At 38.3% G+C, this 14,636-nt stretch overlaps 1 protein-coding gene across 1 annotated transcript in view; it reads left to right on the forward strand.

Moving 5' to 3' along the window:
- Lrrn1 (leucine rich repeat neuronal 1) overlaps positions 1 to 14,366 on the forward strand; it is a 38,256-nt gene extending 23,890 nt beyond the window's left edge. The window contains exon 2 of the mRNA XM_051203705.1: positions 11,633 to 14,366. Within this exon, the coding sequence (XP_051059662.1) occupies positions 11,882 to 14,032 (2,151 nt within the window). The 5' untranslated portion in view covers positions 11,633 to 11,881 and the 3' untranslated portion in view covers positions 14,033 to 14,366. The remainder of the gene's footprint in view (positions 1 to 11,632) is intronic.
- Positions 14,367 to 14,636: the final 270 nt, after the last annotated feature.

Here is a 14,636-nt window from a genome sequence, read left to right on the forward strand (position 1 = left end):
TGAGGAATACTCCCTCAGCCTAGAGGCAGGAGGGAGGGCCTAGTCTTCCAAATGACTTGACAGATTTTGATGTTCCCTCCTGGAAGGCATCACCCACCCTGTGGAGGCGGGGCTGGGATGGGAGAGGGAACTGGGACTGATACGTAAAATGAGAAAAAATAATAAATATATATAAAGAAATGTGGATGTGGAAGAGGGGGACAGATCTGTACTATATAGAAAGATGTTTGTTGTTTTTGCTTGTTTTGTAAGAAAAGGCTTTTATGAGTGTCGGTGAGGGTAGAAACATGATTCACTACTTCAAAGGGTTTCATACTCTTTTCACAAACTCACTTAGAGTAGCTTACTGCTTACATCCAGAATAACTAAGAATAACTAATGATGTGTGTAGAAGATGGGGAAAATTTCCATCTTTGACATCTATTGTTAGTTTTATGTTTTATTTTCATTTGGTAGATGGGTAGAGAATGAAACTTGCTGAGAACATCACTTTTCATAACAACTAGAAATGTGAAATTCTTTGTCTGTTATCCATCCTTTCTTGCAACTAAGAGGCATGTAAATGCATTTTAACATAGTGCATGCAAAAAAAGTAAAAGATTTCTCACTGAACTACAAAGTTGAAATCCTAAGTAACTAAAATGTCTAAAATCTGAAGATGTAATTAACATTTTATGACTTGTTTATTATCTTCAAAATAATGGCACTTTTGAAAATGCATTATTAAAGTGAATTGGGAAGGGGAGGATTGGGCTTTCAAGAGGCAGTCTTGATTTTTGGGAAGTTGCCAAGTTTCCTTTGACTTCACTACTGCCTTATATCTATATATTATAAGAGGGCTGCCACATCTCCAGCTTGAGTTAAATGGAAACTAAACTGATTTTGCTCTACAATTTTAATATTCTAGAAATCACTAAGGATGGAGATTATCCCAGTCTTCCCTGTACTATGAGACCCACTCCACAAGAAACCATTCTGTTGTTGAGATACTTCATTATTTATCCATTCACCTGACTCAAAATTGGTGGAGGGGTCTCATGGGAGAATCACATGCCTGATGTAAGATTTTTTTTTTTTTTTTTTTTTTTTTTTTTTTTTTTTTTTTTGAGCCGTGGTTTCTCTGTACAGCACTGGCTGTCCTGGAACTAGCTGTGTAGACCAGGATGGTCTTGAACTCAGAGATCCATCAGACTCTGCCGCCTGATTAAAGGTGTGTGCCACCACTGCCTGCCCTTCCATCACTAACTGTATCTTCTGAACAGATCACTTGGAACCCATGAACCAGTCTGTTCTTGCAGTATTCCTACCTTCATACATTACTGTAAGGGAACAGTGATGTGCCAAACATGTGACAGGTAGAAAAAAGAGGAAAAGCTGTTCCAGATGATTTTCAAGAGACACATTTCCATCCTGTAGAAAGAGGGGTTGTAGCACCTGACTCAGATTTTCTATGATGGGAACTCTGAAGGAAATTTCATTATGGAAACCTGCTTTATGCCAAACACTGCTTGGGACACATCCTCTCATTTAATCCTCACAAAAGGCATATAAGGCATGACTACACATAAAGTATAACTGTATCTTGCTAACAGAGAAGGAAGCCAAGACCCAGGAAAGTGAAGTAATTTGTCTTTTGTACCATTGGTAATGCTAGAATATGAACCTAGCTGTGCCCTCTTCATAAACAACTAAACTCAATTTTTCCTAAGAAGCCAGGGCCAAGAGTCATGCCTCAGGTCATATGGGGCTGCCTGTATGGGTCAGAATCTGAAAAAAAGCCTTACTCATGTGCAGTCCTGGAGCAGAGGGATGCTTCTACATCATCTTCTCTCAGCTCAGCCTGAGCATCTGCAGGAAAAAGAGATGCCTACTGTGTTCCCTTGTCTATAATACAGCATGGTATAACTCCTCCTAGATCAATAAATGTAATGTATTAAAGAAAGAAAGAAAGAAAGAGAGAGAGAGAGAGAGAGAGGGAGGCAGGGAGGGAGGGAGGAAGGAAGGGAGGGAGGAACCGAGAGAGGAATTCCATAATAGGTAGTGTGGTTGGGGATTTGAACTAAAGTCAGAGTTCCTTTAGGAATATGTAACTTGAATATGAAAGGTCTATCAAGATGGTCCTGGCCGGTTCTGAAGCCTTCCTCCAACTTGGCTTCACCAGAGTTTGCAGGGAAGCAGCTTGCTTACCTTTGATCAGTTGAAGCCCAGTCACAGTCTGAGGCTACTGCTCTGTCCTATAGCTCTTCTCAGCCATGCCAAGCCACCCACTTGGATTGGATTCTTGCCAGCTGGCACTAGACTTTTGACTTCTCATTTTTCTTTTTTCTTTCTTTCTCTTTCTTTCTTTCTTCCTTTCTTTCTTATATTTTTCTTTGGCAATTCTTTAGTCCACCCAGACTAGCTGTGCCTTGTTTACCATGCCTGGCCAACACTCCTATAAGGACTAATGTGATGGCCATGCCCAGCTCCTCTTGGGAGCTGAATGAATTGTGACCCCCGGCTTTTATGCTTAGCCTGGAGACCAGCTGCGCCTCTGAGCTATTCCCAGAGACAGTGGCTGAGGCTGCACCTGCAGGACGATGAATCTGCCCTGGCCTGAAAGACGGAGGGTGAGGGGGAATCAAAAGACCACTTGTGCCTGTCCTCTCTGTACACTAGTGTATTTATACCACTCAAACACACCAGACAATTTTGGAGTCTATTAAATAATAATTACAGCATAAAAAATAAAATGAGGGAAAGACGATCATATTTTTCCTGGGGAGCCAGAAAAATTACCAGAGAAATTTAAAATGAGCTTAGGAAATGCTGAATTGAGGCATTTGGGGATTTACTTTGTCTCTCTACCGATTAACTGGGTCATTATGATCACCTAGGGAATATCTAAAGTCCTATTTGCATTTTTTAAATAGGACCTGCTCCCCCCTAAAGAAGGGTAAAGATGGGACAAAATGCTTTTTTAAAAAATCCTCTAATGAAGTTTTCTTTAGAGCGAATGTTCGTATTAGTGTTTATAATTGTAGGTTTTCACATATGCAATGTTTACCAGGAATGTCCAGGCATTTCTATCTAATAGTTTAGCTGTCAAATTTTCCCTATAATTGAGCAATATCAGTGACCATGTTAGTCTATAATTCAGATGTGACAATGTGGCCACAGGCTATAAAAGGCCTCAGAGAGCAGATGGGTTGTTTTTTTTTTTTTTTTTCAGGCTGCAAAGCTAAAGTACATTTGGATGGATTACTCTCTTCCACTGCTTTCTACTGTGTTAGAGCTAACTACCTTAACATTGCTGGCCCTGGAAAGCCAAGAAATTCCAAGTCTGAGAACCTTGGAATATTAACTTTTATCACTTCATCATTTAATAACAAAAAGTGAAGGGAGGGCAGAGGGAGGAAAGGACAATGGCTTCTCTTGAAAACAACTGAGTGTAGTTTTCCAGGGCAACAGAGGTATGGGTTGTCCAATGTGTGTCCAGTGTGGCCTGGGAAGCTATGAGAACTTCTCCACCTGTGTAGTTACATGACTTATTCAAGGTCACCTAGAAAGTTTGTGGTGAAAACAAAATGAATGCTTTCTCTGGCAGGTATTTCACTGTGCTGTTTGGACCCTTCAGGCACGCTTCTGCTGAATAATGTGGATTCCCTGGAGATCGCTGTATGCTAAAGAGCCCCTGAAAGTGTCTTTATGCCACATTGTTTCCTAGTACATTATGGAGACCCCGTTAGATCGAGTCCTCCTGTCCAGAGTTTATATCTGTGATCACCAACAGAAAGAACAGGGAAGTCTACCTCGGACAATGTGTCAATCAGAAATGTTACTTTGGAAAACGGCTAGACAAAGTCAAGGAAAGAGACCCAGTCCTGACTCAACTGATGTGCCATGCTTTGCTCAAGCCCATGGAGGCCTGCCTCTTTCTGCATAGAGACAAGGAGTGGAAGGGGAGGGGTAGATAAAGTAGGGAAGGAGCAGAAGGACTGGGAGAAGAGGGAGGGGAAACTGAAGTCAGTATGTAAACTACATTTAAAAATATTATTTAAATAAAACTTTAAAAATTAAGAAAAAAGAAATCAGAGTAAGAAATGGTCAAAAACAAGATAAAAAGTCTGAAAAGCTAATATCTAGTCTGTGCACATTAGCAGTTCACATGCATTTGCCAGGTCCTCTTTCCTTTTGAAGGGAAATAAAATGGATCTTCATAAAGAATTTGCTGCTCGTTCTTTCTCTGGCTTCACCTGCAGTATCCATATACATTAGGATCTGAACTTCAATGGGCACCCTATGCTGATTTCACCTACTCTCTGCTTCCCTTTATCCTCAGTGTCCACCAAAAGGGAAAAAAAAATAAGGAAAGAAAGAAAAAAAAAAAAAAAGGACTCAGATACAGATACAACATGAAACCTCAGACCTGTAAATACAATAGCTAGTATCTATTGGGCACTTGCTATGCATGAGGTACACATCTACTATCTCAGTTCTCACTACTCTTGTAAAATAGATTTCCATTTTCAAAAAGGAAAGGAAACCCGGACTTAGAAAGTTTCAGTAATTTGTCCAAGGTCACAGGGCTGAATTTGAAGCCAAGCATTTATCACAGCAATTCTAAAGTGCTGTTCCTGTTTGGTTCGAAACACTCTAAGTCCGCTTGAGTGTTAACAGAAAGTAGTTGTGTGTTCAGTAGAAGCCAGCGTGGACTTCAGGTCCAGGAGATCCTTCTGCAAGGTCAATCCACAGAGTTGATTTCATATTATCAAGTTACTGCTATCCCTCATGGGAATGGCAAGTAAGTGAACTTGTGTTGATATATAATAATCCTTTTTTAAACCCTATATGGCCAGAGGAAACACTACATTGGAACAAAATCCCACTCCTCCATTACTGAAGTCATTCCCAAAAGAAAATACACAAGTTTACATTGCAGTAGCCCAGATTTGCAGACTTGAGAGAGCCTAAAAGAGTAATATTTTCAGAGCATTTTCTAATATTTCACTTTAATTTTTATGGGAATGAGCATTTTGCCTGTATGTATGTATGTATGTTATGTCCATGCACAGTGACGATGGAGTGTCTTTGGGTTCCTATTGCTGTGATGAAACACCATGACCAAAACAAGTTGGAAAGGAACAGGGTTTATTTATTTATTTGCTTATACTTCTATCACAGAGGAAATGCAACTCGAGTAGGGCAGGAACCTGGACATAGGAGTTGATTCAGAGGTCATGGAGTAATGCTGCTTCCTGCCTTACTCCTTGCGGCTTGCTAAGTTTGCTTTCTTATAGAACCCGGAACAACCATCCCAGGGATGGCACAGTGGGCTAGACCCTCTTACACTAATCACTAAGAAAATGCCCTACAGGCTTGCCTGCCCACAGCCCAATTGTATGGATGCCTTTTCTCAATTGAGATAACCTTTTCTCAGATGTATCAAGTCAACATAAAACTGGCTAGCACGAGAGACCAAAAGAGAGTGCTGAATTCCTTTGAATTAGAGTTAGAGGCCATTGTGAGCTGACATGTTGGTGCTGGGAACCAAGCCAGGATCTTCCAGAGCAACAAGTGCTCTTAACCAATGAGTCATCTATGCAGCCTGCCAGAACTTTTCTATATTGTAACAATCTGTCAAAGAAATCATGCATATCAAACAGATGTCTTAAGTCATTTTATCTTTGTGTGAGGATCAAATTTAGTCCTCCATTTTTGTAACTAGACTGCCTAGGAGTGATAATAATTCTAAGTTGGAGGTTCAAAAGACTTGTTTTTGTGCTTGTTTCTGTACTGCTGCAGATCAACCTTGGATGTCTCTTGTATACAAGGCAATCAATCACTTTTCCACTAAACTCCATTCTCAGCTTGCAATTTGTAACTTACTTCTTTGCCTACATGAGGCTTTCATTTGGTTCTGATGCAATATTTGGTGTGTAGATTTCAAGCTATTAGTTGTAGTTAATAGTATATATTAATAATATAATAGAAATGGTAAATAATTGTAGGGATGTCCTGATCCCTTCCATGCCCTGGTGCCTTACAAGCTTCACTCATTCTTTACCTTTCCACTCATGGATGAGAATGGAATGAAATGACTCAACAAAATTCCAGAGATTGAAGTAAGTTTTGAGAGCCCACCATGGGCAGCACTGTTTCCTAGGCCTTAGCTAAAATACTTTGACATGGGTTACTTTATTTACTTTTTAAAATTTCATGTATGTTGCATATCTAACTAGCCTCCTTTATTTTAACTATGAGCAGGGATAAAAGTTCAAGTAGTTTGTATCAAGCAATGCATCTACAAAATGGAAAAGTCAGAGTTTAGATATAAGTCATTTGATTTCCCTTCCCCCCCCCATGCTCACAGACAGCTCTTCCTACAGTCCCACAGCCTTCATTTCTTTTTGCCTTTCCTTGAGTCAATAAGGTTATATGTAATCATGATTCTGTGGTAAATGTGTATTTCTTTTTGCTCAACTCCATATGAATTTAATGCCTACATTCAGATTAAGTTCCATGAAATATCATTTTATTTAACATCCAAACTAAAACGAATAAATGTGGAAGGTGAGAGGTGGGTCGTTTCTTTCGGGGTGATGGCCATGTATTCTATTTCCCTTAGCAGAGTGTTCCAAGTATATCTTACTGGGAGAAAAGAGCATCAAATCTATTTGTCTAATTGTTTCCAGGCCTTTCTTGAAAAGTGTCCTTTGCCAAGTCTGAGCCTTTAAGGCTACAGTTTGTCCTTTAAGGGATTGTTTCCTAAAACTGCCAGATTTTGTTTGTGGAACATTATTCTCATAATTAGCAGAACATTTTCTTCTCACATTTAAGAGAGATAACCAGCCAAACCCAGAATAAAGATGTTTTATTTTTTTAACTAATCTACACCAGCCATATTTATTTTTACATAACTGAAAATAGTTAATTTATATATGTGATAAAGTTAGCCTGAATTAAAATGCATTCACTTTCATTTTTAGAGCATTAAATTTACTCTCCCCCATTTCCAAGGCCAGTTGTACTCAGTGTATTCAGACTCTAGACAGATCATCATCCATAGATGAAACAGTGACATTTACACACTAATTACTTCACCTGGTTCTTGGAAGTTATCTTTCTACTTGCTAGTTCTATGATCTGAACATTAGATACTTCTCTTATTTTTATGCCTAATCAAAGTTTATTTAGTAATATCTAGTTTTTAATATATATGTATGTACATATATACATACACACACATATATATTTATATTATTTGTCTTATTTTACATATCGATCCCAGTTCCACCTCCCCTCCCAGGGGGGGCTGATGCCTTCCAGGAGGGATCATCAAAATCTGTCAAGTCATTTGGAGTAGGGTCTAAGCCCTCCCTCCTGCCTCTAGGCTAACATTAGATATTTCTTAAGAAAGGAATCAAACAGTATTTGTTTGTGACTGGTTTGTCTCATAATGTCTCCAGAAATCATCTGTCTGTATTGCACTATATGGCTGACTTTATGGTGACTGTTCTGGTTTGCTTTATATTTCTGTTATAATTTGGGGAGGAAAGGCCATGTTTGGCTTACATATCCTGATCACATACCATCATTAAGAAAACTAGAGAAACCACATCAATTATTAATCAAGAAAATACTGCCATGGAGTTGCCTACAGACATATCTGACAGAGACATCTTCTCAATTAAGAGTTCTTCTTCCCAATGTACTCTAGTTTGTGTCAAGTTAACAACATTAACAAAAAAGACTATCAATAACCTATTGCATATATATTCATCCACTGTCCATAGGAGAATGATTCAGAGTATATCAGCATCCCATATACAAAGATATAACATAAAATGATGGAGTATTTGCCTGTAATTTTTGTACATACCTTCCTGTGAGAAGTATTTTAACCATCTCTAGATTACTTATAACACCCAATTTGGTTTAAATTCTATGAAAATAATTTGTAATTCTATGTAAATAATATCAAGCATCTATACTTCAATACAGACATATTTTTCCTGAATACTTTCCATTTAAGGTTGATACTGAAAGTCTGTTGTATTCTTGAGAATTCCATACTGTCATTATACATCTTTGAGAACCTCCTACATTGTTTTCTATAATGGCCACCCTATTATACATACTTACCAAGGCATAAGGTATCAATTTCTCTGTATTTACCACCATTTCTTATTTTCTAGGTTTTTACAGAGATTGTTTTAATGATGATAATCATTTATCATCTCATATATCAAATGCATCACACATACTCTCAAATATCTATATTTATCTTATGATCAGTGGTGTTAAGCTGTTTTTTTTTTTTTTTTTTCATTGCTAAGCCTTTGTATATTCTTATTGAGGAACTCTCTGTTTTAGTCCTTTGCTCAGCTTTAGTTAGGTCATGTATTTTATTTGTTTTGTTCTTACTGATGTTGTTCAATTATTAGACTTACTAATACTAACTTTTAACCTTTTCCCAATAGATAACTTCAAAATACTTTCTCACATTCTTTAGGCTGCCTTTGTATTTTGTTGATTTCTTTTCATGCACAGAAGGCTGTATGTGTGAAATCATCATACTTATCTTTTTTTTTTTGTTTTTGTACCAGAGCTTTTGGTGTTATGTCCAACAAATAACTGTGAAACCTATAACTGAAAATTTCCCTCTTTGCTTTGTTCTTGAAACTTAATTATTTTCTGTGCTACACTTAGTCCCTCACTGTAATTTGAGTTAATTTTTGTAGATGATGTCAGCTAAAGTTGTTGCCTCGTTCTTCCTGCCTGGCTATCCAGTTCTGTCAATCTTATTTGTGCTTTTCCAGCTGTGCAGTCTTTGTCAGAAATTATTTTTGTTTATTTCTGAGTTCACTGTCCCATTGGTCTATATGTCTTACATTCATCCTATGTATTCTATAAGTTTCATTGTCTACTTCTCCAAGAGGCAAATTTGGGGTTGGGAGACATATTTGATATGAAATCTGACCTTCTGTATTCTGAGATTCGTGATCAGTTACTTGAGACTTTGTATGTACAAAGACAAATTTGAACTCTTCAATATAATTGTCTCATACTGTAATTTATCATAACACCAGTGAGACTATAGACCCATTACAATTATCCTTTCAGTAGTAATACACTGTTTGTGGAGTTTCACAAATGTGTTTAATGCAAACTTTGCTTCCTAATATTTTTCTTTAAATTCCATCAAAACATAAAAGTTTGCTCTAATTCCATCTCAAAGTTCTTAAAGGTAGGGTAGTACTCTTGGTTTTCTAATATGAATTAAAAATGAGGAATAATGGCTGGAGAGATGGCTCAGAGGTTAAGAGTACTGGCTGTTCTACCAGAGGACCTGAGCTCAGTACCCAGAGACAACATAGTGGTTCATAACCATCAATGATGAGATTTGGTGCCTTCTTCAAGGGTGCAGGCTTACATTCAGACAAAACATGTATACATAATAAATAAATCTTTTAAAAATATTGAGAAATAAATTCTGGCAGATTTTTTTTAAGTTCATAATTCCCTTGAACTTGTTTTGAAATTATCTAAACAGAAAATACATTGGATAAACTGATAGAATTAATGATATTTACAAAATATTATTCTGCATATTTGATTATAGACTTCCTGATAAACATCAAAATCAGGTATCCCATAGTAAATGGCATAGTAACCATATTCGGTGTTGAGGGCAAGAACCATGCCAAATGTTTTTGTTTTTGTTTTTTCCCCCACAGACCAGCAAGCTTCTAGTATCAAAGCCACACTAATGCATTTCACCCCAGACTTGTCACAATCTAAATAGTATGATTTTATTTCATTAGATTAGTAACAGGACTTGCATAGTTAATAAAACAACAAAAAAATTTAGGGCTTTTAAAAAGTTCCTACAGAAATATGACTCAACTGTATTATCATGGCTTTTGATCAAGGGCAAGCATATGATTTACAATGTAAACAGATAACACAAAGTGCTGACATGAAGTGAGAGCTTGCTGTGTTCTGAACTTGGGAGTTATATATACTGTGTGTGTGTGTGTGTGTGTGTGTGTGTGTGTGTGTGTGTATGTGTGTTTTCATTTTTTTCTTTATTTTTTTGTTTGTGTGTATGTGTATGTGCTTTTTTGTTTGTTTGCTTTTGTTTTCGGTTTTTTTTTTTTGAGACAGGGTTTCTTTGTGTGGTCCTGGAACCCACTCTGTATATCAGTCTGGCCTCAAGCTCACAGAGGTTCACCTGCCTCTGCATCCCAAGTACTGGGATTAAAGTGTGCACCAATGCTGCCCGGCCACTGTTCTTAATGAATGTTTCTAGAAAAACAAGTCACTGAATTTCTTCAGTACTCAAAGATGGTGTGCATAATAACAGAAAAATATGATGAAATATATAGCCATACTTATATACTTATGTGTAATTACAAGTGTCCACTCTGTTTTTAGGAAAGCAAGATTAAGCCAATTAGATGTATAATGGCTTTTTATACTTGGTTGGAATTCAAAACACTAGAACCAGTAAGGACTGGTTTTATATAAGCTAGAAAGACATACATGTTACCATTTTATTCTATCTGGTATCTTGTTAGAAGCAATATTGAAGACAATAGGGCCAGCTGTTTGTCCCCTGAGAACCACTATTGAGCTAAGACCAAAATATGTAGAAACACAATAACATGACAGTAGACGTGAGCTTTTATGAGCACGTAATATGGATAAACACTGTATACAGAGTTTTATATTGATCCCTGGGTTTTGCTTTTTCACATAGATTCAATTTTTCAATAATACTCTAAGAGTTCTTTATGAGCAACCCTGTTTTGTAACTTGAAGAAATTGAGAAATGATGTAATATATCCATGGTCGCTGACTGTTAAGTAGCCAGTGATAGTCAAAATAATATAATGAAAGCATAGATGTTAGGTATACACACATTTTCTTTTTTAATAATGGGACTGAAGATAGAGTCTCATGCATGTAGGCCAGTGTTCTATCATACAACTCTACTTCTTGCCTGGGACATATTTTCACATGTGTTGAATATATTTCTGAGCAGTCACTAATGAATTCAGCTGAGATCATATGACTATGAGAATATAGAATAAGTTGTTATTTTCCTCCCATACTTTTGTTGAATTGACTTCTTACATAAAAGTAATTGAGCTTGAAACACTCTGGCTGAATATAACTACAGAATATAGCATTTAAAAATGAAATAATTGCTGAAAACAAATGTGGTATTAATGAAAATACCACAGATAATTTAAGATGCACTGAGTCTTTCGTGAACTACTCTCCATGTTTGGCTGTTACTAAGAGTGACAATTTATCTTTTTAGAAACATAAACATGCAGTTTCTAAAACAAACTTTGTTTTCAAGTGAATGTCGTCTTTAGGATTTTCTAGAGTATGAGTGTGTGTTTAATGACTACACTTGACTATGTGCAGTTCTAATTATAAAACTAAAGCAGTTCTGGATAGTATCCGTGTAGTAAGTGGGCTATAGTAAGAGCATCTTAAGACTCACTCAGAGTCTGCTTGGATACTCTGACTGCATTCTGAACACAATTTTTTCAGCTATGTGAGTGACTATACTCTTTTCATAAACAGAAGAGGGTCAATAGAATAAGCATAACATCTTCCCTGATTTAATTTTCAGACTCATCTCCAGACTTGGCCGAAGAAGTTCCAGCAAGGACCTGTGCACATGCCTGGAATTGAGTGACACGGTTAAAGTATTTCAGATTGCTCCGTGCCTCTTGGGAAGTTCAGGAAACCATCCTTTCAGACTCTGGAATTTTGTTCAACTGAGACTCGCTTGAATGTTTACACTATCTGCTTCTTGTGCTACTCACCCCTGAACAGTGTTCAGATCTCGATTGGAACTGAGTGTGTTCCACAAGCCACCATGGCCAGTTTGAGCATTGGGATAGCAGCTTGCCAAATGGTGCTGGGCTTGCTGATGACTTCATTAACTGAGTCTTCCATACTGAATAGTGAGTGTCCCCAGCTTTGTGTATGTGAAATCCGACCTTGGTTTACCCCACAATCCACATACAGAGAAGCTACCACCGTTGATTGTAATGATCTCCGTCTAACAAGGATCCCTGGCAACCTTTCTAGTGACACACAAGTGCTTCTCCTACAGAGCAATAACATCGCCAAGACGGTGGATGAGCTTCAACAGCTTTTCAACTTGACTGAGCTGGATTTCTCCCAGAACAACTTTACAAACATCAAAGAGGTGGGGCTGGCAAACTTGACCCAGCTCACAACCCTGCATCTCGAGGAAAATCAGATTTCAGAGATGACAGATTACTGTCTGCAAGACCTCAGCAACCTTCAAGAACTCTACATCAACCATAACCAGATCAGTACAATCTCAGCTAATGCTTTTTCTGGCTTAAAAAATCTCTTAAGGCTGCATCTGAATTCCAACAAATTGAAAGTGATTGATAGCCGCTGGTTTGATTCTACACCCAACCTGGAAATTCTCATGATAGGGGAAAACCCTGTAATTGGAATCCTGGACATGAACTTCAGACCTCTCTCCAACTTGAGAAGCCTAGTTTTGGCAGGAATGTACCTCACTGATGTTCCTGGAAACGCCTTGGTAGGCTTGGATAGCCTTGAGAGCCTGTCTTTTTATGACAACAAACTGATCAAAGTCCCTCAACTTGCTCTTCAGAAAGTTCCAAATTTGAAATTCTTAGACCTTAATAAAAACCCCATTCACAAAATCCAAGAAGGGGACTTTAAAAATATGCTTCGGCTGAAAGAACTGGGAATCAACAACATGGGCGAGCTGGTTTCGGTGGACCGCTATGCCTTGGATAACTTGCCTGAACTAACAAAGCTAGAAGCAACCAATAACCCCAAACTGTCCTACATCCACCGTTTGGCTTTCCGAAGCGTCCCAGCTCTAGAAAGCTTGATGTTGAACAACAATGCCTTGAATGCCGTTTACCAAAAGACTGTAGAGTCTCTTCCCAATCTACGTGAAATCAGCATCCACAGCAATCCACTAAGGTGTGACTGTGTCATCCACTGGATTAACTCCAACAAAACCAACATTCGCTTCATGGAGCCCCTCTCCATGTTCTGTGCCATGCCACCCGAATACAGAGGGCAGCAGGTGAAGGAGGTGTTAATCCAGGACTCCAGCGAGCAGTGCCTCCCAATGATATCACACGATTCATTCCCAAATCATTTAAACATGGACATTGGCACAACAGTTTTCCTAGATTGCCGGGCCATGGCTGAGCCAGAACCAGAAATCTACTGGGTCACTCCCATTGGAAATAAGATAACCATGGAAACTCTGTCAGATAAATACAAGCTGAGTAATGAGGGCACGTTGGAAATAGCAAATATACAGATTGAAGACTCAGGAAGGTACACATGTGTTGCCCAGAATGTCCAAGGAGCTGACACTCGAGTGGCAGCAATCAAGGTTAATGGAACCCTTCTAGATGGTGCCCAGGTGCTGAAAATATATGTCAAACAGACAGAATCTCACTCGATTTTAGTGTCCTGGAAAGTTAATTCCAATGTCATGACATCAAACTTAAAATGGTCATCTGCCACTATGAAGATTGACAACCCCCACATCACATACACAGCCAGGGTTCCTGTAGATGTCCATGAATATAATCTAACACATTTGCAGCCTTCCACCGATTATGAAGTGTGTCTCACAGTGTCCAACATCCACCAGCAGACTCAAAAGTCATGTGTCAATGTCACAACCAAAACTGCTGCCTTCACCCTGGACATCTCTGACCATGAAACCAGCACGGCCCTGGCTGCGGTGATGGGATCTATGTTTGCTGTCATTAGTCTCGCATCCATTGCTGTGTACATTGCCAAAAGGTTCAAGAGGAAAAATTACCACCATTCGCTGAAAAAGTATATGCAAAAAACCTCTTCCATCCCACTGAACGAGCTGTACCCACCACTCATTAACCTCTGGGAAGGTGACAGTGAGAAGGACAAAGATGGCTCAGCAGACACCAAGCCAACCCAGGTTGACACATCCAGAAGCTATTACATGTGGTAACTCAGTGGGTATTTTGCTTCTGGTAGTAAGGAGCACAAAGACATTTTTGCTTTATTCTGCAAAAATAACAAGGTGAAGACTTTTGTACTTTTGACTTTGCTAGTTTGTGGCAGAGTGGAGAGGATGGGTGGATATTTCAAAGTTTTTTAGTATAGCGTATCGCAAGGGTTTGACACGGCTGGCAATGGCTCTCAGCTTCCAGTTTGTGTTTGGTTTTTATCCTTATCATTATTATGATTATTATATTATTATATTATATTATTTTATTTTAGTTGATGTGCTAAACTCAATAATGCTGTCTTAACTACAATGCTCAATAAAATGATTAATGACAGGTGGGGGGCCCTCTGTGCTTGACCCCTTCCTCTGAAGCCATCAATACAAAGAACCGTGTCCTCTCAAAAGCTAACATATGGTTTGGAAGCAGCATATTAAATCCTTTGTGTAGCAATCAGGTCTACAGACTTTTAACTCAAGCTAAGACTAAACTTGCTACTTTGTTGAATGATGTTAGTTGGCTGTACTGTAATGTTGTATCAACTGAATTGAATGTTTGCCTTTCAGCAACCACTTTTCTTTCCTTCCTCTTTCTTTTGTAATAGTT

The sequence above is a fragment of the Phodopus roborovskii genome, unplaced genomic scaffold (genome assembly GCF_943737965.1).
Source record: "Phodopus roborovskii unplaced genomic scaffold, PHOROB, whole genome shotgun sequence".
Classification (NCBI taxonomy): domain Eukaryota; kingdom Metazoa; phylum Chordata; class Mammalia; order Rodentia; family Cricetidae; genus Phodopus; species Phodopus roborovskii.